Source organism: Echiichthys vipera, assembly GCF_963691815.1.
Source record: "Echiichthys vipera genome assembly, chromosome: 20".
Lineage (NCBI taxonomy): Eukaryota > Metazoa > Chordata > Actinopteri > Perciformes > Trachinidae > Echiichthys > Echiichthys vipera.
In genome coordinates, this window is record NC_139845.1 from 23700268 (window position 1) to 23726966 (window position 26699).

Below are 26699 nucleotides of genomic sequence, written 5' to 3' on the forward strand. Positions count from 1 at the left end.
AGGAATTAGACTTTACACTTCTGAAACCACATAAACATAATCATAACAAGATACAAATAATGCATATACTGTTACACACTTGCAAGAATGTCTTTGAACAGCCAGTTGCGATGAAACATCAAACTTTAACTGTTTTCCAAACTTTTACACAAAGTTCTGTTGTTTAAATTTCATCAATGAAAGTCCCTCTGTCTCCAAACAGAGACCGCTCCTCCGGTTCGAATTGCGGTCAGATTTGACGTTAATTTTGGTTAAAAGGGGTCCTTCTTCCTGGAGTCCTGGTCTTTAATTACCCTAGGAGCATTTGAGGTTATAAAACACACCTTATCTCCTATTGAAACAAGTAAAAAAACATCTTATCTCTCGTTGCTTTCCTGTGACGCTGGGCAGAGAAACCAGACACAAGGAACTCATTAAAAAGCACTTCCTCATGAGGTCCTACAGGTGGAACAGATGGAAGGTTGGGTGGGAGCCTACCCATTCCCGTGATGGCCTTTGCTCATCCTGGAACAGATGTCCACAACAAGCTGCCTCAGGAAAGCCGAGGGCAGACGATGATCTTTAGGGCAGTATCGATGACCCTCTGTGCTGCCCTCCTGTCTTCAGCTTTGGAGCTAGTGTACCACACGCTCAGATAGTACATGAGTGTAGCCGGAAGTGTAGCCGCAACTGAACCTTCTTCACCTGTGCCCTGATGTTGAATGACCTGGGGCCTATCAGAAAGCTTGATAATGGAAAATCAACTAAAGATAGTTTAATATTCCCTGTTAGCATTAAAAAAGCAGTTGATTTACTCAGAGCCAAAGGGTTGGGTTATGCCAAGACCCCACCTTTTCGTTCAACTGTGAGATAAAGGAACAGACAGGTGTCCTTCACTTTTTCTGCATCTCCTCTCTTCGCACCTCTGACCCCCTCTTTTACTCCCCCTCTTCTGCGCTTCCGGGTTTTTGTCTCTTTATTTCTTTTGTTCAACTTTGTTAACCCAAAGTTAGCAAGAGACGTTACTTTATATTTTGTTTCTTAATAAAGTAGTTTCGTTTATCTATTTTTTCCGTGCAACTTTATACGTTTTCTACGCCATGTTTTTGTTGTGTGTGTGCAGCCATGCATGCTTTCAATTTTCTGTCATCAACACCTGCCTAACTCTGCCCCTGATTGGCTGACCATTAAATTTTACTGTGCCTCAGCCAATCAACATCATTTATGAGGTTGTTTTGTCTCCCCTCACCAAGGAAGAACTTTGCTGCTCGGCTTAGAGATCTAGTTGGTCTGATGAAAACAGCTTCAGTAAGCTTATAATTATAGGAATGTCCCGCATTTTTGGCAGTAATGCTGTTGGAAGGATGGGAAAAGTAATTGATTAGATTACTCGTTACTGAAAAAGTAATTCTGTTAGTAACGCCAGTATTCCCATCAATGCTCAGACACCATTAAGACTCCAGCCTCCTTACAATTACTGCCAGATTATTCTTTGCCTTTTACAGGCACAACACTCATCTTTGGACTGATTTCCCGTTTCCCACTCTGCCTGACTGATTATCCTTCGTCACCTGTTCCCTGTGATGATTGAAATGAACAATGATGACTTAAATTGCATGTTATGATAGTATTAATGACAGATATTTAGTTAATGAGGGTAAAATTGAAGCTTCAGGAAGCAGTGAACCAAATTGAGACAGCTGTGTCATGAATGACACACTGCTTTGGAGCATGTCATACAGTCAGAAGAGGGACATCCGCTGGCTGTCAGAACTGCATCAGAAAGAAAGGCCTGAAAAACCTTCACTTTGCCTGTCACACTTAAGCAGCTGATAACTCAATTTGTTTTTTATATATATATATATATATATATATATATATATATATATATATATATATATAGCTCTTCAATTAGATGGTCGACCACACAAATGTTTATGCCATGAAAAGTGGTACACAAAGCGTCTGTCAAGTTCAGGAGAGATCAGAACCCTACTGGGTCTCGACATTTTCCTCACTCCCATAGAAAGGTAAAGAGTCTCCTTGTACTGGGAAGCTGGTACCGCTGTTCTCTTCTCACGCTGTGATACACCAAGTTCATGTGCATGTTCCGAACTGTTCACAGACTCAAAACCATGCAAACATCCAGTTCCAGATTTTAAGGTCATACCTGATTGATTGCTATGTAGAAAAAATCAGCCTGACATTTAATGCCCATCTCGTCCTGACGTCCAATGAAATGGACATGAAAAAATACTATTAAAAACATGAGTTACCAAAAATGTGTTTTTTTTCCACTTTTTATTATGTTGGAGAGGAGTCAGAATCAGTTAAAATTTTTTGTGGGTCTCAAGGGTCACAGCAGGCCGCTATAGATGCGACTTCAAGATGCGGGACACATCCTTCCGTTTCAAGCGATTTGTCGTATCCCCTGTGTGGACGCAGCTTAAGGCTGCGTTCCGCTAGATTACAATGGTCCTAAGCTAAATGCTAAAGAGGGAAACTGATGGGTTTTTAGTGAGTTTAGTTACCGGCTAGTGCTAGCTACCTTAGATTAGCTTTGTTAGCAAGGTGCATCTCACTGCTGAACAAGACATTTTTTTAACCACAATGTTACGATTGACCCTCTCACTGTGTTTTTTCACTTCATAAAGTCCTGACACTTCGAACAGCTATGAAGTTGTTTTTGGTTGTGTGTGTTGATATACAGTACATTACTAAACCTCTGTCCTGCCTCTGGTACAGCCACCTGTCCCTCACAAGGTAGCTACACCCTACGGCATAGGCTACTCTAGATAGGACTACAATGTACAAAATGGCCTCATGCTGTATTTGAAACAAGCCATCGAGATCATAAACTCATTAGGAAAATGTTTACTGTGGTAATTAAACAAGTAACTCATTGACTTGTATAAAAATAAATTATTTTTGTCATCGTGATAGTGTCACAACCATGCAAGATACAGTCAAATGTCACAGGTGTGTAGTTAAAATGAAGGTCATGTTCAAAGATAGGTGTGTGCAGCGGAAGTAGGGAAGGGGTCGTTGCCCCCCACTTTACGCCCCTGGTCCGATTTGCGTTGTGACTGGTGCGATCCCATTGCAAGATGGTCTCTGGTTTGTTTTATACGTTAACCTATTTTCCTGTTAGAGTAACAGCAGCACCACAGTCAAATTCAAATCAAAGTTTATTTACCGTTGTATGACATTACTGACTGAACACTTACTGAGGGGGCAGATCTCACTGGATGTGAGAAAAAAACACTTGCTCATTAGCCCTTGCTGCCTTTACTGAGTGTGAACACATTCCTCACATTAGTGATGCATAAACACATCTAGCTGGTGTGTCTTTAACAAATGAAATATAGTGTTATGACATACAGTCTTCCTCTGTCTGATGAAAATATATCAAATAGTCCTTTTCATTCTATTGTTCAAAAAATATTTACAAAAACGTCAAATTTAACAAAGGGAATAGAGTCATCGTCTAAAGTTATTTGGGACATGATGTAAACAACTAAATATGTACGTGATGGACACAATACAAATAAAATAAAATGAAAATGGCTCACCATAGCTTGACATAGTGATAATTAAATACTGATAAAATCTTAAATTCTGACCCAAAATCAGACTAGACTTAAAGGTGAACCATTTAGAACAGACTTTGAAACATGCCTGGGACAATAAAACCATCACAATTAACTATTTATTTTCTATGTTTTACTATCAAAGCTACACTGTCATCATGTGGCATTACTAAGCTGTGAGAAGTAACTGCTTTGAAATATTATTGCAGCAAACATTCAGCAAAGCAATTTGCTAAACTGGCATTTCCCTTAAAAGCTGGAGTTGGTAACTTTCTGTAAAGTTGATTTCTTCATATTCTCTCTATATCCTGCACGCACAATGTCACAAGTCAAAACAAAATCCATCCCCGCCCACCAGTCGACCGGCTGGATAAACTCATTTTACAGCTAAAAAGTACACTGAAACAGGTTTCCCAAAACACTTGAGAGAAATATGCAATAAAGTAACAGAATTCATATTTGAATGTGCTGCCTAGTTTCACAGTTGATCAGAATTCAGAACAGTTATTGACACATAGTGGAAACTAGTAGAAGACAGCATTAATAAAAGAGAGGTAGAGATACATTAGTTTCACAGATCGTCTCATTGTGCTGTCGGGATATAGAAACATTTTCAACACGTGAAAAAACAAAGAAAACAACATTTTTTTCAGAAAGTTACCAACTTCAGCTTTAACGACAAACATCATCGCTAAAGGTTTATCTTTTGTTGTTTGTTGTTAACTGTAATGGATTTCCTGTTTTAACCAAGGTTCAAGTCTGAGGGATGATTTGTACAGTGTACTGCAAGAAAATTAAAATGGACCCATCATTTAGGACATCATTCTAAAATTGTGGTTTGTCGTGAAGTCGGTCCCTATTAAGACTTTTATCCATCAATAAGAATAAGAGTATCAACAATCCCTTCTTTTTCTACTACCAGACTGTTTTTGTATGAAAGTTCATACTTTAGCTCAGAAATTGTAGTCTAACAAAATAATATTAGATGGTAACACGGAAACAAACCTTGTTGTTTCTAACCTCCAGAGGTATAACTCCCTGTACTGCACCATAAAAGTGTACTCAGGGTGTGTCAGTACGCTGTCACATCACTGTAGGGTGTCCGTACAGGTGCACACTTCTGACCACATCCAGTAAGTGATTGTGTGGTTTTCAGTCTAGTGTTAAATTACTTTTTAACTCAAGGTTGACTTACTTGGTTTCTTGCACAATGATCCGCTGAGATGGGGATGAAAGCTTTGAAAAACCTGATAAGTGGATCTTGAATTAAGATTATTTTCTCTGCTTTTATGTGGACTAAGGATCCAAACCTAACTGGCTCTTTGACCTAAATCCTGTTTTCCCATCATGTCAAAGATCAGTTCTGACCAAAAGCTCTACATATATTGTTTGCTTACCAGATTACGGTCTCCAGTTTAGTGCTGTCAAGTAGAGCTCTCCTTACTCCAAAAATTAAGCCAAAGGCATCTGAACACAGGCTTCAACATTAACATTCATGTACGGATTAGTAATCCATAAACTAAGATTTTTGTCGGTTTTCTGATAAGGCCGTAGACTGTATAAAAAATGGACGTAGCCTCTCTGTCAAGGTCCGTTCTTTCAACTTGATCCAATCGTACTCGCCTGCGGGAGTCGCCACCTTGTCAGACTTTGACTCTGCCTCATTTTCTCTTACCGAAAAAGGGCATGTATGTGACATTGGGGGGATGGAGATATGTCCATCTGGCTGACTGGAAATAGCAAGATTAGCGACATTAGCACCACCGCCCAGGAGCTAGGCTAACAGAACACGCTACAAGATAAATGATAGTGGGAGTCAATGTTGAGATTTTATGTTTTTCCGGCTGGGAATGGGAGTCATAATTTTTAAATTTTGTAACGGGAACAGGTGTAGGCAGCATTTATGATTCATGATTTAAACTGATATTCAACACAGTACCATGCTCATAGAATGTAAAACATCGACCCTCACGCTGCTCCAGATTAGCATCTAGTGTAAGATTATTGCCATAGATAGTAGGCTGTATTGCATTCAGGGTGCAAGTGCGGCTATTTGATTAGCATAACAGAGGTATCCTCCGAGAAGCGAGGGCCAGGGGCTAACTGTCACTCAAGAGGCCACGCTCCCTACTTATACATAAATTTTAACCTCCAATAAAATAAAGACTAGCCTGATACAAAAGACCCCCCCCCCCCCCCCCCCGAGTATTGTCATGGAGATATGACCTAAACAGGTTTAATGATGCTGTGTAAACGGCCTGTTTAACATGGGGGTCAATGAGAAACTGCTCTGTTATGAAACCTAGTGGACACTCAGAGAACTGCAGTTTTGGCACTTTCTGATTGGATCAACCAGAAGGTTGCTGTGGTGGGGGCTTGGATAGGGCACACAACAGCCCAAAAGCTGTCAAAGAGCAGACAAATAGATATTTAAAGTATGATGAAGGTAGCATTTTTTCAGAGGATTTTCAAATTTTCAGCAGAACTGATTAACATTATGGATCATGATGGGAAAACAGGTTGAAGCACGTTGAAAATGGTGTTTTGAACATAATACATTAAAAAAAACTGAAAGCTTGAAAAAAATTCAGAATCAACTCGACTTCTATCGTGCGCCCAACTCAGGTTTCTGTGAAGGTATACAGATGGTTATAAACGCACAACACTTGTCCATGATGTGATTTTTTTTTTTTAAACACAGAAGCATGCGTCCAATTTGTGGCTGAGACAAACAAAAAAGGTCTCCACTCATTCATACAGTACACATGCTCTCACACACAAACACACACACAGTCCGGAAGCATTGCTGGATGAAGCTGGATGTCCCTTCTTATTCAGATGTAGCTCAGAGTTCGTTAGGAGAGTCCGTGCCTCAGTACTCCACAGTCACTGCTTTGGTTTTGAGGTATTCCAAGAGAGCATCCTCTCCTGTGGACCGGACCAACAACAAAACAATAATCACCGCAAAGAAAGGTTGCCAGGGTCCTAATTGTCAGACAAATACACAAAGCAATGATATGTGTTTATTATCCCACTCCATTCTAATACTTGTTACAGTTATCAGTGTTTCCCCTACCATTATATTATGGGGCGCCCAGCCCCCCTTGAAAGTCAAGTTAGTTTTATTTAATTGTATTGTCTGAATAGCGTCAGATCCCAACAGGAGTCATTTAAGGATCCCTTTCCTATAGAACAGCTCTGTCCTTTGTCCTTTTAGTAAACAAACTAAACAGCCTTCTGTTATTGATCTTATTTACATGACAGCATCTAAATTCTGTCTCTACATAGTTTTGTGTTTATAATTCTCAAAAAGTGTTGGAGATTGACTTGTTCAGAGATCGTTTGTTAAATTGTTTGGGAAGATGCTCCACTCCTAACGGTAAAAACAAAACTGAAACTTATCAGAGATCCTTTATTGTGTAGCTTGAGAAGATGATTCACTCCTACAATAAACAACTAAAACAGAATTAAACAACTGAAATATTAACTAAAAAACCGAAAAGAGATTTTTTACAATTATTTAAAAGACATTTTCTGATGCCGAGTGTAGCTCAATGTGCAATACCCCCCCCCCCCCACGCTGTAAACCTAGGGGAAAAACTGGTTGTATAAGTTTTATTTATAAGCTCATCGAAAAAAATCCCTACATTTTAAGACCAGCCACCGTTCATGATGTCTGCAGCTTACTTATTTCCAGTGCCATCTGCTGGAACCCTGGAAGTTGTGTATAGGTTGTGTACTTGGACTATAATCTCCATCTTTGACAAAGAAATCCTGTAGACAGGCTCATGTCAAGAACCAAATCGTCATTTCTACATGTATATTATCCATTTAGAGCTAAAATGGCTTTAGTTCACAAACTGGCAGCTTTCGATTTACTGTGATAATGGCTGCCGCCGTGAGTCATCACATCAATATTTTGAGTCCAAGGATTTTTTTTTTTTACTTTCTCTTTAACATTTCAGTACATTCTTGTCATTCTTTCTCTCATATTCATTCTGCAGCTGTAGTGCTGGTGTCTTTTTTTTTTTGTAAATAAGGTCCATGGATCTAGTTTATGCCCATGTGAAGAGTGGTTTATGTGGATTTTGAAAAGTAACTGATTAATAACTTCAACCAGGGCTTAACATACGCCCAACCGTCAAATGCGGGTGAATTTCAGCTGTGGCGGGTAACACAGTTGCTCCTACTTGCCACTTTGGCTGGTTGAATTTAATTGTAGTCTTTACAAAGGTCATCTGAATTAATAAACTGTAGGCAAACAGTTATACATACAATGACACTACAACTCCCATGAGCACTTGTGACGGACGACACTTCCCCGTTGGAGAAACACAGCTGCAACTAGAGAAGTAGATCTAGAAGGCAGGAAGAGAGTGGCTAACGTATGATGCCGTTAGAAAAGTACTGCACAGATTGTATTTCCTTACGGCGGGGAAAAAGCAAGAGGGCTTTCATTTGTGATTTGTATAACAAATCTAATATACGGTGAAAAAATGTCATAATGGTCTAATGTTTTAGATGCACCTGTACGTGATTGCTACTTAAATATCCTGTATATAGAGTCATTACTAAGGCTTTCAATTAAACATATTTAAATGGTCTATGTTTTATGAATTGTATGTATTTAATTGCATTAGACTTCAGTGTTTATTGTTGTTATAGATACATGTTGTTAATAAATGCTGTATTTAAACAGGCAGTAGAGTCAGTTAGTAGAGTTCTCTCTACTCTCTCTACTTAATCTTCTACATCCCTGAACCATTTTTTTAAGTTGCCCTTTATAAAGGGTATATTTTCCTTAATATACATTACATACAAAGTTGTGGCTAGTGAGAATGCTGTAAAGAAACTTTACAATGTTACATTTGAGAAAAGAGTTTGGTGTGATGGTAGAATTGGTGAATGAATTAGGTTTGGTTAACCAAAATGAAATAATAAACCTTCTTTATTTTAGCGTATTTCTCTTTGATCATGTTGTCATTGCCAGTTTGAACCTCCAGTTCTGCATATTACTCTGTAAACATGTGTCTATGTTTTGCCTTTGTTGCGTTACACAGTGACGCACAGTTTGTCAAAATAGAATGAACATAGCCTTCCTTTTTGGAGGAAAAAAAGCTATTCATACACAGTTTCATAAAGCTCCATAGAATGAATAACACAACTGTTTTTATAGGTTAAGTTTTGGACCGGTCTTGTATCTGTAAAATTCAACCTTCATCTCAGTCAATAAAGATACACCCATGACTGAACAAATGTTCAGGTGCAGTAAGAACAATCAAATCACCTACATGAAATTCTAATCTTTTGCCAATCCATGTCACGACACGTCATGTCTCTACTCACCAAGGTCTTTGCCGAAGCCGGACTGTTTGAAGCCTCCAAAAGGTGAAGCCACGTCGGTCTTGTTGTAGGTGTTGACAAATACTGTTCCGGCATCCAGCCGCTCGCTCACGTACATGGCCTTGTTGATGTCACGGGTAAACACGCCCGAGGCCAGGCCGTACTCTGTGTCGTTGGCTCTTTGCAGCACACCGTCCACATCGCTGTAGTTTGCAAGAGGTACAGAAGATACCAGTTAGCAACTTGAACCCGACGTCAGCACCGCGGTACCGGGATCATCCCTATGTTCCCCACAGGGTCTACGTCATGTACATATAAAAAAGAACGGACAGCATATCAAAAATGACGCACCATTCATTCCTATGGAAAGCTGCTCAGTGGCTCAGGCGCCATTTTTGCCTCTCTTTAACTTATCGGTTGTAGAAATGCCCGAGTGCTTTTCCCGAGCCAGTCTGTCTCGTAAAAAACAAAGCCTCCTTATTCTTTAATATTTTCATATTCTTTTTCTGTCCATGGTATCTATGGCTCGGTAGTTAGGAGATTGAGTAAATGTAACACATACGTAGTTGGCATATGGTTATATATTTATTAAAATTAGCTGAAATAGTATATAATATATAATGTATTAATGGTTTGAATCAAGCAAAGTGATGTTTGTATTCTTTAATGAGCTTTTTTAAATTTCAATGCCCTGACTAAACTGTGCCAAAGTATCATCTAAAGAAAAAAGAAACATTGGTTTTACTTCTTCGTCCTAAGGACTATCTTGAATGTAACTGTAATTATTATATAATATATATTTTTATTCATATTAGAAATAGTACGTTTGCAAAGTATTAACTAAAAAAATACACAAGTAGGCCTATTTAGTATGATGAGATTTCACCACCCATATGGTAATACACTTAAATTGTACAATGGCATAGACTACATAACTAAAAAAAAGTGTAGCGTATCAAGTTCTAATGTTTATATTAGCCTACTAACAATGTTGGTAAATGACGTACCGTCCTCTCCTATCATCAATACGTCTGTGCCTAAAACGACTATTAATTTCATGTAGGTCATGCATGGTAGAAAAACATTTTACTGTGTCCATGAGATAAACCGTAATAATAAAAACATCAGACACAATGTTTTAAAGGTGTGAGAAGTAGAGTTGTGTCTCTGCTAGAGCCTTCCACTGGGATTTTACAAAGACAGGAACGAAGCTGTGGAATGTGTTTTGCTACGGCTCTTTTTAGCCACGCACCCTCCTTCTCCTGCCCATAGCTCCATTTTGGTCGGGTCTAAAATTATGAATACATACATTTTTTTAGTAGTGGGTCTGAAGATAATTATGAGCCATTTGATTTGTATCTAAAAAAACTTCAGAGGTAATCTCCTCTTCCCCGCAAGTATGGGAGTGAATGGGCGATGTTTTTCCGAGCACAGGACCGCCACACAAACAGGCGAGTGCTGCAGTACCGCGCTTGGCTGCTAAGCCCATGGTGGCATACAATGAGAGCGCCAGTACTGGGGACCTGGTCTAAATCCAACCCCCGCCACAGTGACTTCCTGGTTGATCCAATCAGGAAGTGCCAAAAACTGCAGTTCTTTGAGTGTCCACTAGGGGCAGGTTTCATAACAGAGCAGTTTCTCTTAGACCCCCATGTTAAACAGGCTGTTTTCACAGCATAATTAAACCTGTTTAAGGCCTGGGGAAAAAAAACATTCTAGTCAGTATGTTTAGCTCATATTTCCATGACAACACTGAGGGGGTTGAATTTTTTTGTACCAGGCTGGTTTTTATTTTATTGGAGGTTAAAGTTTATAAATAATTAGGGGCGTGGCTTCTCTGGCCCTCACTTCTCCTCAGAGGTAAACGTCATCCAGATGGACATATCTCCCTCAGTCCAACGTCACATAAATGCCCTTTTTTGGAAATGAGGTGGAGTCTGACAAGATCCCACACGGAAATTCAATTTTCACTCTTATTATACACACAGGCCCGAAATACACACATGAACAACCAGGACCTATACATGCAATTGAGGAGAGATGTTAGAGCGAGGGGGCTGCCAGTGACCAGCGCCCCGAGCAGTTGGGGGTCCGGTGCCTTGCTCAACAGCACCTCGGTAGTGCCCAGGAGATGAACTGGCACCTCTGCAGCCACCAGTCCACGCTCCATACTTGGTCCACACAGGGACTTGAACCAGCAACCCTTCGGTTCCCAGCCAAGTCACCTATGGACTGAGCTACTGCTGCCCAAAAGTGAAACTCCACCCTATGTCCGGACTTGATTCTTGTCCAGGGTACAAGGAATCAGCTCTGCCAACTGATGGCTTGATTGCTGGAAGTCATATGTGTCGATGCAGAGGAAATCACTCGGACCAATCCGACATCGCATCACACTAGTTTTTACCGAACTCATAGTAAAGCATTGAGGAGAATGCAGGCGTTGATCCCGCTACCTCTCACATGCTAAGCGAGCGCTCTAACATTTGAGCTAATTCCCTACATAGGCTTATTTGCCGTGGAATTTGGCACTGATCTTGTAAAAAATAACAGACCAATGATTATAGGACCCTTTTTGTGAAAAGCGGGAAAAAAGATGTCACATACAAAGTGGGGAAAACAGGACCCAGGTAACATTGGAACGCTCCCGCAGTACCTTCAGCAAGATACTTTTATAATGACTCACCCATCTTTGAATTTGGACACCACCATGACGGGGCCGAAGGACTCCTCTTTGGCGATGAACATGTGGTCCTCCACATCAGTGAACACAGTGGGCTCCATGAAAAAACCTGAAGGAAAATGACCATATTGACAATTAGCTTATGCTAACGATGATGCTAAAGCTTTGACAGAGAAGAAGGGAAAGAGGACAAAGCAGCTCTGTGTCAAACTGATCACATCATTTAATTATTAGCCCATTTTTAAATTTTTAAAGTAGTAGTGTACAACATCTCCCTGAAGTTGTATAAAAAGAGAAGGCTATTTACATCCACAGGGTTTAAGATTACTTTGGTAACAACAATGGGGAACCTGTTACGAGGGATTTTGGGGGAAATCGACCTCCCATGAATTCCCTAGTAGAAGGTTCCACTTTGACAGGTATTCCAGTGCACTTTGCCTAGTTGGAGGTCCGTAACTTTTGACTTCCCATGACACTTGAGCACAGCATGAGCAGCGCAAGTGAAATGGAGCGACGGATGACAGGCAGGAAGATTGGCAAATCATTTGATTGGTCAGACTTTTATCAGGAATGTATGAAATTAAATATTGATGAGTTTCAACACCTGGTGGATTTATTTTACATTTGAATGTGCCATTCGCTTATTAGGAGCATTTCAAGATTACAAAAGAAAAGTGTAAAAATGCCAGAAAGGTAAGAGCTTTTTTGGATTGCTAAAACAAAACACATTGGAAGAAAACCAGCATTGAGGCAATACATTTGACTTTTTTGCATTTATAAATTTGACAAAATGACTATACTCTCAAAATAGTGAATCTTATCATTAGTTGCGGCCTTATCTTTGTCAACAGTTTTTGAAAACATAACTAGAGCATACTTTATTAACAATGTAATTCAAAATGTAAAAAAAACAGGGCACCTGCACACTGACAATATGCTCAACTAAAAGTGTAAATTTTTACACTGAGCTCAGATTCTTAACACATGTGTCTGACTGGATTATGGAAAGATGGAGAGGTTCCTGTTCTCCTGCTGTGTTTTTCTGTGTAGCTGCTGATGCAGGTGAACACAGTAACTTTAGCTAATAGCATTAGCCTACATCAGCTCTGTCTGCAGCAAGTGTCTCCATTTTTGGAACAAGATTTTTTCTGGATGAAAGTGTGCCGAAGACATTGTGCTGTTGGCTGTCAGGTGTAGTAGTCATTTGTGTGTATTCTACCTGGCCTGTCCACCTGTTTGCCTCCATACACCAGCGTAGCTCCCTCCTTCAATCCAACCTCACAGTACTCCAGCAGCTTGTCCATGTGGGCTTTGTGATTCTGTGGGCCGTGGTCTGTGGAGCGATCCAGTGGGTCTCCGATCTTCATCTTCTTGAGCTCTGCAACCTGAGAGGGAAGAGGTGGAAAAAGAGAGAATTTGTTTTTGGGATTGATGATGTTGTTTTTGTTTCCTCCGGTCAAACTGATACTATCATTGCATTATGGGGAGTGTAGGTGTCTTTATCAGTCCACCACGAGTCCCCCGACCACCGTATGAGAGTACCCTTTTAAAATCCAGTATGTGCTATATTATGGTACAGGTGTCTGTTTTGGCTCACTCACCACTCGGCTGATGAACTCATCATGAATGGACTCCTCCACAAACAGACGGCCAGCAGCGATGCAGTTTTCTCCCTTGTTGAAATACACAGAGCTCATGCCCTGTGGAGCAGCAGACACAAATACAGAATTAAGAGCATGGAATTTGATCCACAGTTTGCAGCAGTCTCATAAACTCACAATATGCCCATGCAATCATAGGTTTAGCCTGTAACACTTTAACCCCCTCTATTTAGAATTTATAAGCAGTATTTAGATAATGACATCAGTCAAAGCAGCCCACAGTGTTCATGAAACTAGGCAGCCACTTCAAACAGCCAATGAAAATACTTGATGAAAGATGACCCACTTTACAGTTTTTTCTTTTGTTATGGAATAGAGCTTTAAAAAACTATTAAAATTATGATAATTGATTTAAATATTAATCAGCCAAAAATATATTCTCAAAATAGTGATGAATGACATCAATCGGAATTTCCCTGAAGCCAGGGTGACATCGTTAAATTGGTTGTTTTGTTTGAAAATCCCCCATGAACCCAAACATTTTTTTAAATAAAATCATAGAAAAAATTTGAAAAATTGCAAAAAGTTAACAAATAATATATTGTTTCGACTTTCTGTCGATTGAAAAATGTATTTACAAAGGCTTCATCCCCAACATGATGTAATGCTGTGTTCCTTTTGCCTTGTGTGTGTGTGTGTGTGTGTGTGTGTGTGTGTGTGTGTGTGTGTGTGTGTGTGTGTGTGTGTGTGTGTGTGTGTGTGTGTGTGTGTGTGTGTGTGTGTGTGTGTGTGTGTGTGTGTGTGTGTGTGTGTGTGTGTGTGTGTGTGTGTGTGTGTGTGTGTGTGTGTGTGTGTGTGGACTCTGACCGTGTTCATTATGAGGATGCATTATGCAGTATTTTGTGCATATGATCACTGTAGCAGCAATACTGTGTGTATGACACAAATACAGAAAGACGGGTGTATTACAACACCTTTTACTACTGTTGATGCACAGAGCGGCCATGTTGGACTTCCCTCAGGATACAGAAGCTGTATCTCATTTATGTGACAATACATTTACATATTCCAAGCTGTCAGTGCAATTGCTCACGTTTTAATTACATGTAACCTGTGCATAACTCTCAATACTATTCCAATACCATTTACACAAAAATGGTATAAATTCCGACTTCTCAATGCAGCACAAAACCAGGCTGATAGTCCTCCAGCATGTTTCCACCCTAAAACAAAATTAACAGGCCCTCCCCTCTCTCTCTCTGTGAGTCTTGCTCTCTCACCATGCGAACAGCCTTGTCCATGTCACAGTCACTGAAGATGATGAGAGGTGACTTCCCTCCCAGCTCCAGTGAAACCTTCTTCAGATTACTGAGCGCACAGCTGCAACAAGAAATCACAGGGAGGGGGGAACAGGTCGTGAAGTGTCACCGACAGTTAAAGACGTGTAAGCCGTGAGTGTGTCAGGTCATACCTCTTCATGATCTGTTTGCCAATAGGTGTGGAGCCAGTGAAGCCGAGCTTGCGGATGTCTGGGTGGTCGGACAAACGCTGTCCTACCATACCACCTAGAGGAAAGAAAAGGATCAGGAAGGTGCAGTATGTATCGATGTGGAAACTTCCAAAGCAAGAGTCAGAAAAATCAAAGATGCAGCCATGTCATTGCAAACACATGCCATATACAGACTAGTTACACTGTAGTCTGTCACTCAATACCTTCTGACTTCCCTCTCTGGCTCCTACTTAGGATGTGAAGCTTTGAAAACAGCTACAAATATACTGTTTTTTTTTAAGCTCAGTTTTTTTTATTTCCCTAAAACAGCTGGTCACTCTTGCTTTTATCAAACTATACTCAACAGGAGGAAAGAGTGCATGTGTTGAGATTCACTGACAATAATATAAAAAGGAATATCACCAGACTTGTCTTAAATACAGATTTCTTTTAATATTTGGAAAATAGCTGATTTTTAATTCCAGACACGTTCAGTACACATGGTGTAAATGTGTCCTTGTTTAGAAAAGGTTAGGGGGTGGTTACCAGACACATAAACTAAAACTCTGCTACACAAAATTAATTTGGTTCTTGTGAAATACTGTACAGTTTTACCTTAAATACAATTAAACAGACTGAGAAGATAATCTCACACATGAAACCTGTGATGAGAGGCTGCACAGAGACCGACTAACAAGCAATCTACGATAGGTACCACTGGCCTAGAGTATGGTCCGTCAGATTTTATTTGAACTGTACACCTGTGATTTCTTATTCAAATGTTTCCTTGACCTCATGACATCAAGGACAAGAATCCCAACGATGTGCATCCTGTATTTGTGTTCATTACCTGAGCCTGGCAAAATGTTGATGACTCCTTTTGGAATGCCAGCTTTCACTGCCAGCTCAGCAAACTTCAGTGCGGTCAACGGAGTGACCTATAAAGATTTGAAATAATGTACTGTATGAAACACAAACCCCTGTGACACTAGGTCCATTTAGGTGAATGTTTCATTAAAGAAACGGCACCAAAGCAGTTATTTTAGTACAATACGTGAGTTAAAGCGAGAGTGTGTGTACGTCATGTACTCACCTGTGCGGGTTTAAGTACGAGCGTGTTCCCAGCTGCGAGGCAGGCAGCGCTCTTCCACGCCAGCATCATGAGAGGATAGTTCCATGGGATGATGATGGCACACACACTGCCACAGGAAAAACAAACACAGCTCTGCACTGAGTAAAATACACTCACTATATTTAATGACAATATATTTAAATATAGGGCAGCATTTAGTAAATCCAGAGCATTTACCCCAGAGGTTCTCTCTTAGTGAAGGTCAGATTGCGATTGGGCCTAGCTTGGTTGATGGGGATTGTCTTGCCCTGCAACAAAGACCAATAAAATTCCATGTAATTTGACGCCTGAGCAGGTAACACCTCTTGCTGATGCTTTCCAGCAAGCCTATTCTACCGGTTCAGAAAAACACAAGAAAATAACAAGTGCAGTGGGGACGTTTATTTTCTGTAGTTAGAGATGCAGGCTGTCGTCACCAAACCAAAATGCGCGATCTGCGCAATTATTTCAGCACCAACACAATTCCCACCCTCTATAAAACAACAAAGACATTGAAGTGGAATTGGCTTAAGTACAGACTATTTAGATTTTATTTTATACAATACACTTAAATGTGTCTTAATGTAGAAAAAAACAAAACAGTCTTAACTTATAAGAAAATAAAGAAATAATTTTTGAATATATAAATAGAATTTTGGTTTCTCCTTACGCACAAAATGTGTACTGAGAGAACTGAAATTGTAACTCAAAAACCAAAGTAGGTACTGACTGTATTGTTAGACTCTGGTATTAAAACCAGTGTTTAAATAAATCTTGTGTGTGTGTGTGTGTGTGTGTGTGTGCGCGCGTGTGCGAGTGCGTGTGTGTGTGTGCGCGTGCCTGAATGTTAACCTACCTGGATCTTGTCACACCAGCCGGCAAAGTACCGGAATGTCTGGATGGACATGCCTACATGTGTCTTGAGGGCCAGCGTGTACACAGCTCCTGAGTCGATGGACTCGATGGTGGCCAGCTCCTCCTGGTGTTCCTCCATCAGGTCTGCAAGTCTGGAGGAAGGAGGGAGGAGGGGACAGAGTCAATGTGAGGGTGTTTTTAGGTGTCATGTCAGATACTCTGACATCAGACAAGGACAAAGTACATATAGCCCCTTTCTATGTTTTTAGTGGGAAGGGTTACAATCAGCATTTATTCCCTTATTTTATTCAGTATTCACAGGCATTTGACTGGCGATAAGGAGTCACCTACTACAAGATCTTCCACCAGGAGGAATGCTTGATGTGTGTGTCTGCTCTCCAGACTGGCGCTTGCTTTAGTATCATGGCGAATGTGTGTTTAGTTCGAAGCCCTTATTGATGGAAACCAGCGCTCAAGCGGGCATTGTGCGTCCGTTTCAGACAACGGGGCCGTAACGGAGAAACTGGAAGCAGTGGCGGGGAACAGGGTCTGTCTGCAGCCGCACTACAGTAACAGTTCCTGTTCTTATAAGCAATCCTCCCCCTGGTATACCCTCAGCCTGTGTCTGCACTCTCATTGGCTCTTTAAAAGTCCGGCGCGTTTGTGAAGTTTAACGTGACACAACAGGAATAAAAAGCAGAAAGGTGTACTCGTCTATTTTTCTTGGGAAAGGAGTATATCACCTGTCTTCCCCACGTTTAAAAAAAACTGCATATATACTGTCGATGAAGGTAAGTACAGAAGCTCTAAAGGGTCATACATTACATACATTATATTTCCTTTGTTTTCCCATGATAATGAGATCATTTTCATCCATTTTCCATTTTTACATTATTTGAGAGATAATGAATGAAACATGATAGGCCTGAGATTTCCATCACATCGGACCTGTGATGCCTCGTAAAGGCTTCTCCTATTTTGAAGAAAACTATGGAAACTGCTACTGTTATGAACTTAAACTGTATATTTATGTGCACATTGTAAACCCCCCCCCCCCCTGTACTGGTATTTATGTTGTTGTATTATAATTATTTTATTTCTGTGTAGTTAATGAGGACATCAGGCTCTCTTGGATGCTCCTCTACTAACCATCTTCTTAGATGACGCACACTGATGTTAACATTGGACTGTAATAAGGTGCCATGAAGCTGTTTCATGCGTCGGCCTTGATTGAAGAGATTTGTGATGGTGATCCATATTCTCCTGCTCCTCTGACATTGTTACACTGAACAATGTCAGAGAACAATGTCAGTTTCCTGCAATGATTTAACAAAAGAGACTATTTTTTTGTTTCATCAAGATCTGAAATGTGTTGTCTCGTTACGAGAAAACATAGGTATTATCTTGTTATCATGGGAAAACAGAGGAAATAAAATATATGTAATGTATGACCCTTTAGGGCAGGGGTGTCAAACTCAGGCCCGTGGGCCAAATCTGGTCTGCGGTGTAATTATATTTGGCCTGCAAGATAATATCAAGGTTCTATGAGAGCTGGCCCGCGAGTATATAGCACATACACGTCTACTTTTCTGTTGACAAACATGAGCATCCATGCTACCAGTCTCTGCAGACAAACTTAATCCACCCCTCCCCAAAAAACGGCCAAAAGAAAGATGGAGAACAGGAGCTGTCATCACCGGTGGGAGGCAGATGATCTGTTTATGAAGGTAAAGAGCTGTTTGTCTCGTCTGCAGAGCCACCGTGGCTGTAACCAAAGAATAAAACATAAGAAACCCAACGACAAGAACAAGGACCTGCACTGGAAAGGTTCAACATTACATATCTGGAGAGAATTTTTTAGTAAATATTGAGTTTGGCCAACAACTTTGTCCAAGTTTTTAAATATGGCCCTCTGTGAATTGGAGTTTGACAACCCTGATTTAGGGCTTCCGTACAGACAGACAGACAGCGATAGGGACAAGCGGTTGAAGATTGATGAATGCATGGATAGCCTTTTTTTTTTTATATAGATAATGTAATCCCGCTGTAGTCCTCCAGGTGGAGCTACTCACCTGTAAAGCATACTTCCTCTGTCTCTAGGATTCATCCTGCCCCAGGGTCCATTATAATAAGCTTCTTTGGCAGCTGCCACCGCCCGGTCCACATCCCCCACTGAGGCGTAGGACACCTTACAGATTACCTGGGGACACACAGAAAGCTCACACTCACACACAGTCTAATAATTAATATGAGAACAAAACATTGTGTGTGTGGATTTGTATAACAGTATGTCCGTGTGACTCACTGATCCATCAGTAGGGTTGATGGTATCGTAGACCTTGCCGTTTTCAGCATCCTCAAACTTGCCATTAATGAAACACTGGTTTGGCATCTTCACGGTCATGTTGTTCACTTCTTTGGTTGCCTGGGTGCAATACAGCAGTAAGAGTACAACCATCGCAAATCAATCAACCGCAAACACCTTCGAATAAAACGTCTGACGAAAAATACAAAGATCAAAACTGCTGGATTCTCTCTCAAGTACACTTTCAGACTCATTTGGGACATAAAAGTGTGAGACTCACATAGTCGATGATCAGCTCCTCCTCCTGGTCCTCTCCTCTCAGCTTGCGGACGAACATCTGGATGAAGTCTTGGAAGGTGGAAGCCATGTACACGTCTTCAGTCTGCAGCTGGACGCCAGCACACTTCTGCTTCACCTCCTCCACCAGCCTGGACACGGAGACAGCAGCAGTTCAACAGTGATTAGAGTGACAGTAGTTTTGTAAAGGGTTTATGAGAATTCATATGAATTCATTTTTAATTCTTTTTGTCTTTGGAATCATTTTGTTGTTTGCTGTCAGCTCAGCAGCCTAACCAGTCATTCCTGTGCGGTGATAAACACTGGTAAAACTAGAGCTGCTTTCACATATGAACCCTGGACAATGTCGGGAGAATCAGGTCTTTTTCACAAATGTAGCACCCAACAGGAGATTCTCTGTGTGAGATGCATTCGCATTTACTGTAAATACTCTGTTCGGTTTAGGGGAGATGTAGCACCTGGGTTGCGCATGCAGGAGGGAGGGCTTCACACAGATTACACCGCGGTCACGTAGACGGTTCCTAATTTGGTCAGAAACAACCAAATCTCTTGCCGTTCTTTGAATTTGTATGATGATTTCAGCAGTGGCCATAACCGACAGAAGTTCCTGACACTTGCTGCCTCTCAAGTCAGACATTTTTGTTGCCATCTTCGTCCAAATCACCCTTCTTCTTCACCGTCAGATGATGGTTTTCTTGCGCTGTCAGCGAAAAATGCGGCATCAGCCTGTCGACTCTCTTGCCGTGAATACTCAGCACAATGAGCGGCTGCTGTTCACACAGGGGGCTTACTCTGAGATTAAAACAGGGAGCTGGCAGAGTAAACAACGTTGGATTTCGATCCGACCTGGACATTTGCGTGACGTCTGGACAACTTCATGTTTCCAGTGCATGTATAAAAGGGGCTTGGGTCTCACACTTTGAAGTTCATTTCAAAAACTTGCTTTTCAGATGAAAAATAATCAAAAGTATTGTTTATAAGAAGTATATTATACATTTATTTTTGTGGCCCTTTGGATTGGATTTCAAAAGATGGTGACACACATTGAGAAATGGGATTGGTTGGATAAGACTTTGGCTAAGTGATTTGAGATTTACTTGACTTAAAGCAGCAGTCGGCAAGTCTTGCAGATCGAGCTAAACCAGTCTAATTTCAAACTCTCACACCCATTCATTTTTGCAAAACATACAACAGCCTCTAGGTTCACGTAGATGCACATTTTTTTTTCTAAACCTGATGATTTATGTTGTTCTATCGGAGCAGAGTGTCGGCTTCAGTGAATATGATCAAACTAATGTCTTTGTCAAGGTTGAAAGAAGTAAAGTTTTTAGTCTTGAATCGGAATACGGAGCTTCTGTGTTGTTGTTTTATCATTCTCATGCCTGCATTTCATTGTGTGAAATCTTGAAAATCTACATTGTTCAAGAAAAAAAAGCTCCAATGTTGCGTGTCAGTCACATTTTGTGTAAAAGCAAACATTGACATGCAAATGAATTGCACGCCAAAAAAACCCCGGTGTTTAACGGCTTTAACCCTGTTCAAAAATAAAAGCAGGATCATCTGAGTGTGATTTCTGCACTGGCGTCCTCCCTCACCTGACCACATCCATAGAGGCGGCTCCGGACTTGAAAAAGTCTGTTGTGTTCTCAATGGCTGGGACATTGCTGAGGATGCCCTTCCAGATGTTCTGCGGTACATACAAGCATTTTGCAATCAGCAACAGTCTCTTGGGTCAAACCATCAGCTAAACATTATCCACCGCCAGTAACTTGCCCTGATCTCCTCTGACATCTTCTTTTCATCATCAGTCAGCTCCACACTGGAGCTTTCCCCAGAGGAGAAGTATTTAGAAGCAGGAATCATCTTCCCATCTTCAAACTGCAGGTTCTTCACTAGGAGCTGTGGACCAAACATAGAATGAAAAGTCCAAAATGAGATAACTAATACCTATTTGACTCATTTCCAGCTGCGTTTGAATCAACCTAGCAGCCTTCAAACCTACTGTATCTGGAGCAGACGGACAGCCAGCAGAGGCATAAGCATTGCCACACTCGGACACTAAAGCGCTGCTTTTGTTTGCGCTCAATATTTGTTTTGTAGTACAACAAATGACAGACACTCACGGCCTTCCCGTCGCTTCCATGCACCACAAGCCCGTTCTTGGTCACCACACCAGGCTGGGATGCCCCCTCTATCTCCAGGGGCTGACCGGCTGGTACCGACGCCCCCAACATCGACGAGCCATACAGGGTCACAGACTGAGGACGAACGTACAGGGAAGCATTTAAAACAGATATTGTATGTCTCTTAAACTTCAAATATCCTGTAGTGGTCATGTTTAAAATATGCTGTTACGAGTTTGGGAAGCTAGAAATCAACCCAATTAAATGTAATTTTTTGTAACATCATATTGCAGTTCCTCTTTGTTGTACGTGGACTTTCCTTCTACACAGCAGTTCTGCGCTGAGGTTCTTCAAATGTTCTCTCAGCTGGTCTTTTTGCTGGGTATTTATGAAACGAAGATCGATTCTACAGTCACGTCTGTACAATACATATGACATATATGAAGCTGATGTCAGGAGACAGTTAGCTAAGTATAATGGCTGGAAAAAGCCAGGCTGGAAACAGCGGAAGGTAACACTATCTGCCTACCAGTACCTTCACACTCAGCAATTAATGTGTAGTATCTCGTACGAAAATTAAATTGAAAAGCATATTTTTACTTCTGGTGGGACGCTACAGAGCTGAATCTCTGTAGGACAGACCTCTCTTATTATGTAAGATGTAGGACTGGAAAAAGGAGTCTGATCTGTAGAACCACTGTATCCAGTATACGCCTTCAGTAATGCAATTGGTTATTCCATGTATGCTGGACAAGAAGCTTCTTCACTTCTTTCATTAACTTTTGTTTCCGTTTTCGTCTTTATAAATAGTTGCACACCTTTTTTTTCAGATTTCTGGAATTTATTGATTTCATTATTTTGATTAATTCCCTTGTTCCCTGTGTGTTTTGCCAAAGAAAGTTAAAAACCATTAATTAAAAGAAAGGTTACCGTTGACTTCAAGACCTTCAAATTCAAATCCAATGAGTATATAAAGTTTTATTGGTTATAACAGGTTTTAGTTTAATGATACCAAGGTATGAAAGGGAAACGCATGTTAGCCCAAATTTAAAGCTCCTCCAGCTCTTGTTAACACCATGGTCAATGCAGAGAAATCAAAGCAGCTTCCATCACGCCTTCCTCGGGTGTCAACTGTTCGTGGGGTTGAAATCGAATTGGTCACAACTTATAAATACTTTTGAATTGATGAGAACCTGTCCTTCAAACTACACGTCCAGAAACTCGTTTCTAAGCTTAAATTGAATTGGGTTTCTGTTTTTGAAATAAATCATGTTTTTCATTGCAAGTCAGAAAACATTTGATCACCACATCTTTTTTTAATCTTGTTGGACTACCGAGACCTGCTTTTTATGAATGCTCCTGATGAGATTATAAAGAAATTGGATACTGTAGTCCACTGTGCTTTGCCCTTTGTTACTGGTTGCACCTATCGTGTACATCACTGCTCCTTATAAGCCGTCACATATTGTCCATTTTGTGTGTCCGTAGAATCTCTCACTGGCTGACTTTTATTTATAAATCTATTCTTGAACATCTGCCTACATATTTGTGTTTACACATGTGTAGACACCTCAGCCGATATGGCCTGAGTTCTCAGTACATCATACAGATGCAGGTCCTCAGAGTCAGAACTGAACTGGCCTTTTTTTCTGCCCTGTCTACCTGAAACAATGTGCAGAAGGACTTGAAATTGTCACATCTATTGACTGTGGGAGAACTCAAGACAATTATAAAAGACAGAGAAATAAGCTTAATTGGATCTTTGCATTGCAATGTGTGATCTTGTAATCCCACTTTTTTTTGTAGTGTGTATATCGTATCGTATTTTATTGTGTCTTGTGTGTAACCATTCTGCTTTTGTGCTGCCGTCTTGGCCAGGTCACTCTTGGGAAAGAGGTTTTATTTTAATGAGTTTTTTGCTTGGTTAAATAAAGGATACTGATTGTTTGATTGATTGATTGACTGATTGACTGATTGATTGATTGATTGATCCGCCTCATGGCCAAAATATAAGGATCTATATCAGCCATCCAAACCTGTTTGACCTTAAGTCAAACACTTGTTTGTGGCTTTTCTGTGCTTGCATGTTCCAGGAAACGCACCTGACCATCAATGACAGTCCAGGCGCCTGGGACTTTGTCATGGCCGCGGATCCAGTTGTGGATGGCCTCAGCAGGTTGGGCCAGGCTGACCTGAGGGGCAGAAAGACACAGGAGTCAACACTTTGTTGAGGGCTCGGAGTCATTTGCAGACCAGGTCACATGCATTTCTGAGAATGAGATAAGCCCAACAGCTGGTTGCCACTAGCTGAGTGGCATGTGGAAAAAAACCATGCTTGAAAAAAAAAAAAACCTGCACTAAAAATAGAACATTTGGGAACACTGCCAGCAACGTGGCTCCAAGTGACAAATCAGAAAGGAGCCAGATCAGCACCACCTCTTGGAAGATAAACACCAGCCAGCACTCGCTCCAATATTTTTGGCCCTGAACAAAATGTTGGGCTAACAGTACATTAGCAGATGTTCTCTGAATAAAGGTGTTGTTGCACTGAGCAGACTTCCAACAACTTAGGGCAGACGTGTCTTTTTTTAATCTAAAAAAATATGGCACTGTGATGCTGTTAGAGGGATGTAAATAGTGATATAACAATATATATAATAATGAGTTTAACGTAAGTGTTTTATGTATGTTGGGTTCTGCTTATATTACCGTTTTCGTCTATTGTCCAAATATTTGATTAATTTGCACCTTGGTGCTTTGGCAAACTTGTTTTTTTTAACTTAATTCATTCATTCATCTTCAACCGCTTGTCCCTGTGGGGGTCGCGGGGGGCTGGAGCCGATCCCAGCTGACATGGGGCGTGAGGAGGGGTACACCCTGGACAGGATGCCAGTCTATCGCAGGGCATATAGAGACGAACAGAGACAGACAAACATTCACACCTACAGGCAATTTTTTTTTTTTTTAGAGTCATCAATTAACCTAACACGTGCATGTGTTTTGGATTGTGGGAGGAAACCAGAGCAAAACTCAATGAATCAATGAGCCACATCATGTTTGATGTGAGAATAATTGTTATTAATATTTAAGGAATGACACTTTCTGTGGGACGCACTTCATCCAAATGCAGGGTACTGGAATATTACTGCCCCCACAATTTTTACTAAAATCTTATTATTTAAACAGAAAATCAACACATCATTTTTAGCTCGAGCACATGCATTGAAACCTATCCAGACAAACCCTTCCAATCAGCCCCTGCGACCACTGACACTCCCACCCCCACAGGGCTGGTGTGCTTCTGTTTCCCTCTTATCTTCCTCCCTGACTGGTTACACTGGCTACATTTCAGCTGTGTAAATGTGTAAATAACCAGCGACTGTCAGCTCTAAAAGAGCAGCTGCTACCTCTATGTTTTCCATCAATCTTTGCTGATAAAAAAAGGAAGCAGGAACCACATCCAAAGTGAAACCCATCCCTACATTTCACTCACACAGTCCAAAACGCCTCTGTATCGGCGAACACTGAAAGTGACAGTGAATGAAGTGGTAAATTAGGTTTTCACAGATATTTTAGTGTACAGGGCAGCATTTTCAAAGGTTTTCTGAATTAAGGCCAATAGCTGTTATACTGTTGCAATGAACACTACAGACTGGACCAGGACCAATTTATAGTTCATAAAATATTATGTACAAATCATTGGATTTTGATGTTAAAGTATTATTGCGGCGCAAAATCATCCTGTGGTCTTTTTCGGCACTTGCATACATCAAATAAGCCATCGAGACAGTGTTTTTTTTGTATGAACTATTAACAGAGAAATCTGGTAGAGTCGCAAACAGTTGGACGTGGCTAACACTGATTAGCTCGGGGGCAGTACAGTGAAGGCATTCAAACGTCTTTTTTAACCACTAATACTGTTGAAAATAAACCATCAAAACAAACCTCTGCAGCAGCATGAGAAGAGTCCCTACACACAAAACAAAGCACCAATGGGCTCCTTCCTTTTGGATTGACTTTGGTAATCCACTTGAATGGACTTTACTATGAGAGGAGCTGGTACAGGGGCCAGTTGGTAAGTCTTTAAAACACTCTTTTAATAAACTCTGGGTTCACTAAGTACGTTGTTGGTACTTTTCTGTGTAGGGACTCTTTTCATGCTGCTGCAGAGGTTTGCTGTTATTTTGAGCAGTATTAGTGGTTAAAAGACGTTTTAATGCCTTCACCGTATTGGTCCCAGCTAATCCGTGTTAGCGACGTCCAGCTGTTAGCGATACTTACGGATTTCTCCGTTAACATTTCATACGCGGAAAAAAGCGTCGTAACGGCTTATTTCATGTATGTAAGTGCCGAAAAAGACCATGGTCTGATGATTTCGCACCGGAATTACACTTGGAGTTACCCTTTAAAACTGTAAGCCTTAAATTACAAGAATTCCATGTTTTTGACACTCAAACTGAGTGCCACTGCTTCCTAACTGAGCACCACGTCCGTTACCGAGGGTAAATATCCCGTTATGATAATATTAGTGTCAGGTTAAGCAGATTTTTTTCTTTGACTAAGAAAACCTTAAATGTAAACAAATGTTGTACAAATATTCTCTCACTTCATCTACACTGTAAACTGTTCAGATTAAGATAATAATAACAGTGAAAACCTGTGTAGGCCGACTTTCTTCACACAGAAAAGAATAGAAGGCAGTAGAGAATGGATAAAGGATCAGACCGATAACGGAATCGCTAATGGCATTGGTATCAATAAAATCATCAATTCTATCCCTAACAGGGTCTAAATACGCGGAGCCGCCCTAAGGCCCTTGGGTAGTTTCCTACTGTGTCCAGTTAACGCTCCAGCCAGAATGAATGTAAAAGTACCTCAGAGTATTCATACGATACTCACATACTGTAGATTCACATGATACAGTATCTTCACTTGGGCCCGGAGTGAGGCCTCTTACCTTGGCGTTGGATTTCTTCTGAATGCCTTCATAGCTGGCTCCTTCCTCTGTCTGGGGAACCCGAGGGGCCTTTCCATCAGCAATGAGCTGCACCGACTTCACCTGCACCGGGAAAACGGTGTGAGTGTGACACCTCAGTCTGTGCTGTGTGTCATTTTATGTTAACATGTTATTGGCATAGTACAAAAGATTAAAAAAAAGGCTGAGTGGTAACCGGGCATTATAGGAAAAGGTTTGATGATGTTTCGACAAGACTACTTGATGGATTACTCAGTTTGAAAACGCTTCTATATAAATGCATGCTGATAATACACTCCTCACGTGAACAAAGGGAGAAGTTCCCCCCCAAACGGTTAAACTGCAGGTGGT

General features: G+C 40.8%; 1 protein-coding gene across 1 annotated transcript in view; it reads right to left on the reverse strand.

Moving 5' to 3' along the window:
* Positions 1-2871: 2871 nt before the first annotated feature.
* Positions 2872-26699, reverse strand: part of aldh1l2 (aldehyde dehydrogenase 1 family, member L2) — a 34178-nt gene continuing 10350 nt past the window's right edge. The window contains exons 5-23 of the mRNA XM_083935271.1: positions 26331-26432; positions 23476-23565; positions 21374-21508; positions 21024-21149; positions 20846-20937; positions 19234-19381; positions 18954-19073; positions 18721-18848; positions 16650-16800; positions 15992-16062; positions 15776-15881; positions 15533-15620; positions 14665-14758; positions 14474-14573; positions 13194-13292; positions 12812-12977; positions 11596-11701; positions 8916-9115; positions 2872-6497 (exon numbers count right to left, since the gene is read on the reverse strand). Of these exons, the coding sequence (XP_083791397.1) occupies positions 6442-6497; positions 8916-9115; positions 11596-11701; positions 12812-12977; positions 13194-13292; positions 14474-14573; positions 14665-14758; positions 15533-15620; positions 15776-15881; positions 15992-16062; positions 16650-16800; positions 18721-18848; positions 18954-19073; positions 19234-19381; positions 20846-20937; positions 21024-21149; positions 21374-21508; positions 23476-23565; positions 26331-26432 (2178 nt within the window). The 3' untranslated portion in view covers positions 2872-6441. The remainder of the gene's footprint in view (positions 6498-8915; positions 9116-11595; positions 11702-12811; positions 12978-13193; positions 13293-14473; positions 14574-14664; positions 14759-15532; positions 15621-15775; positions 15882-15991; positions 16063-16649; positions 16801-18720; positions 18849-18953; positions 19074-19233; positions 19382-20845; positions 20938-21023; positions 21150-21373; positions 21509-23475; positions 23566-26330; positions 26433-26699) is intronic.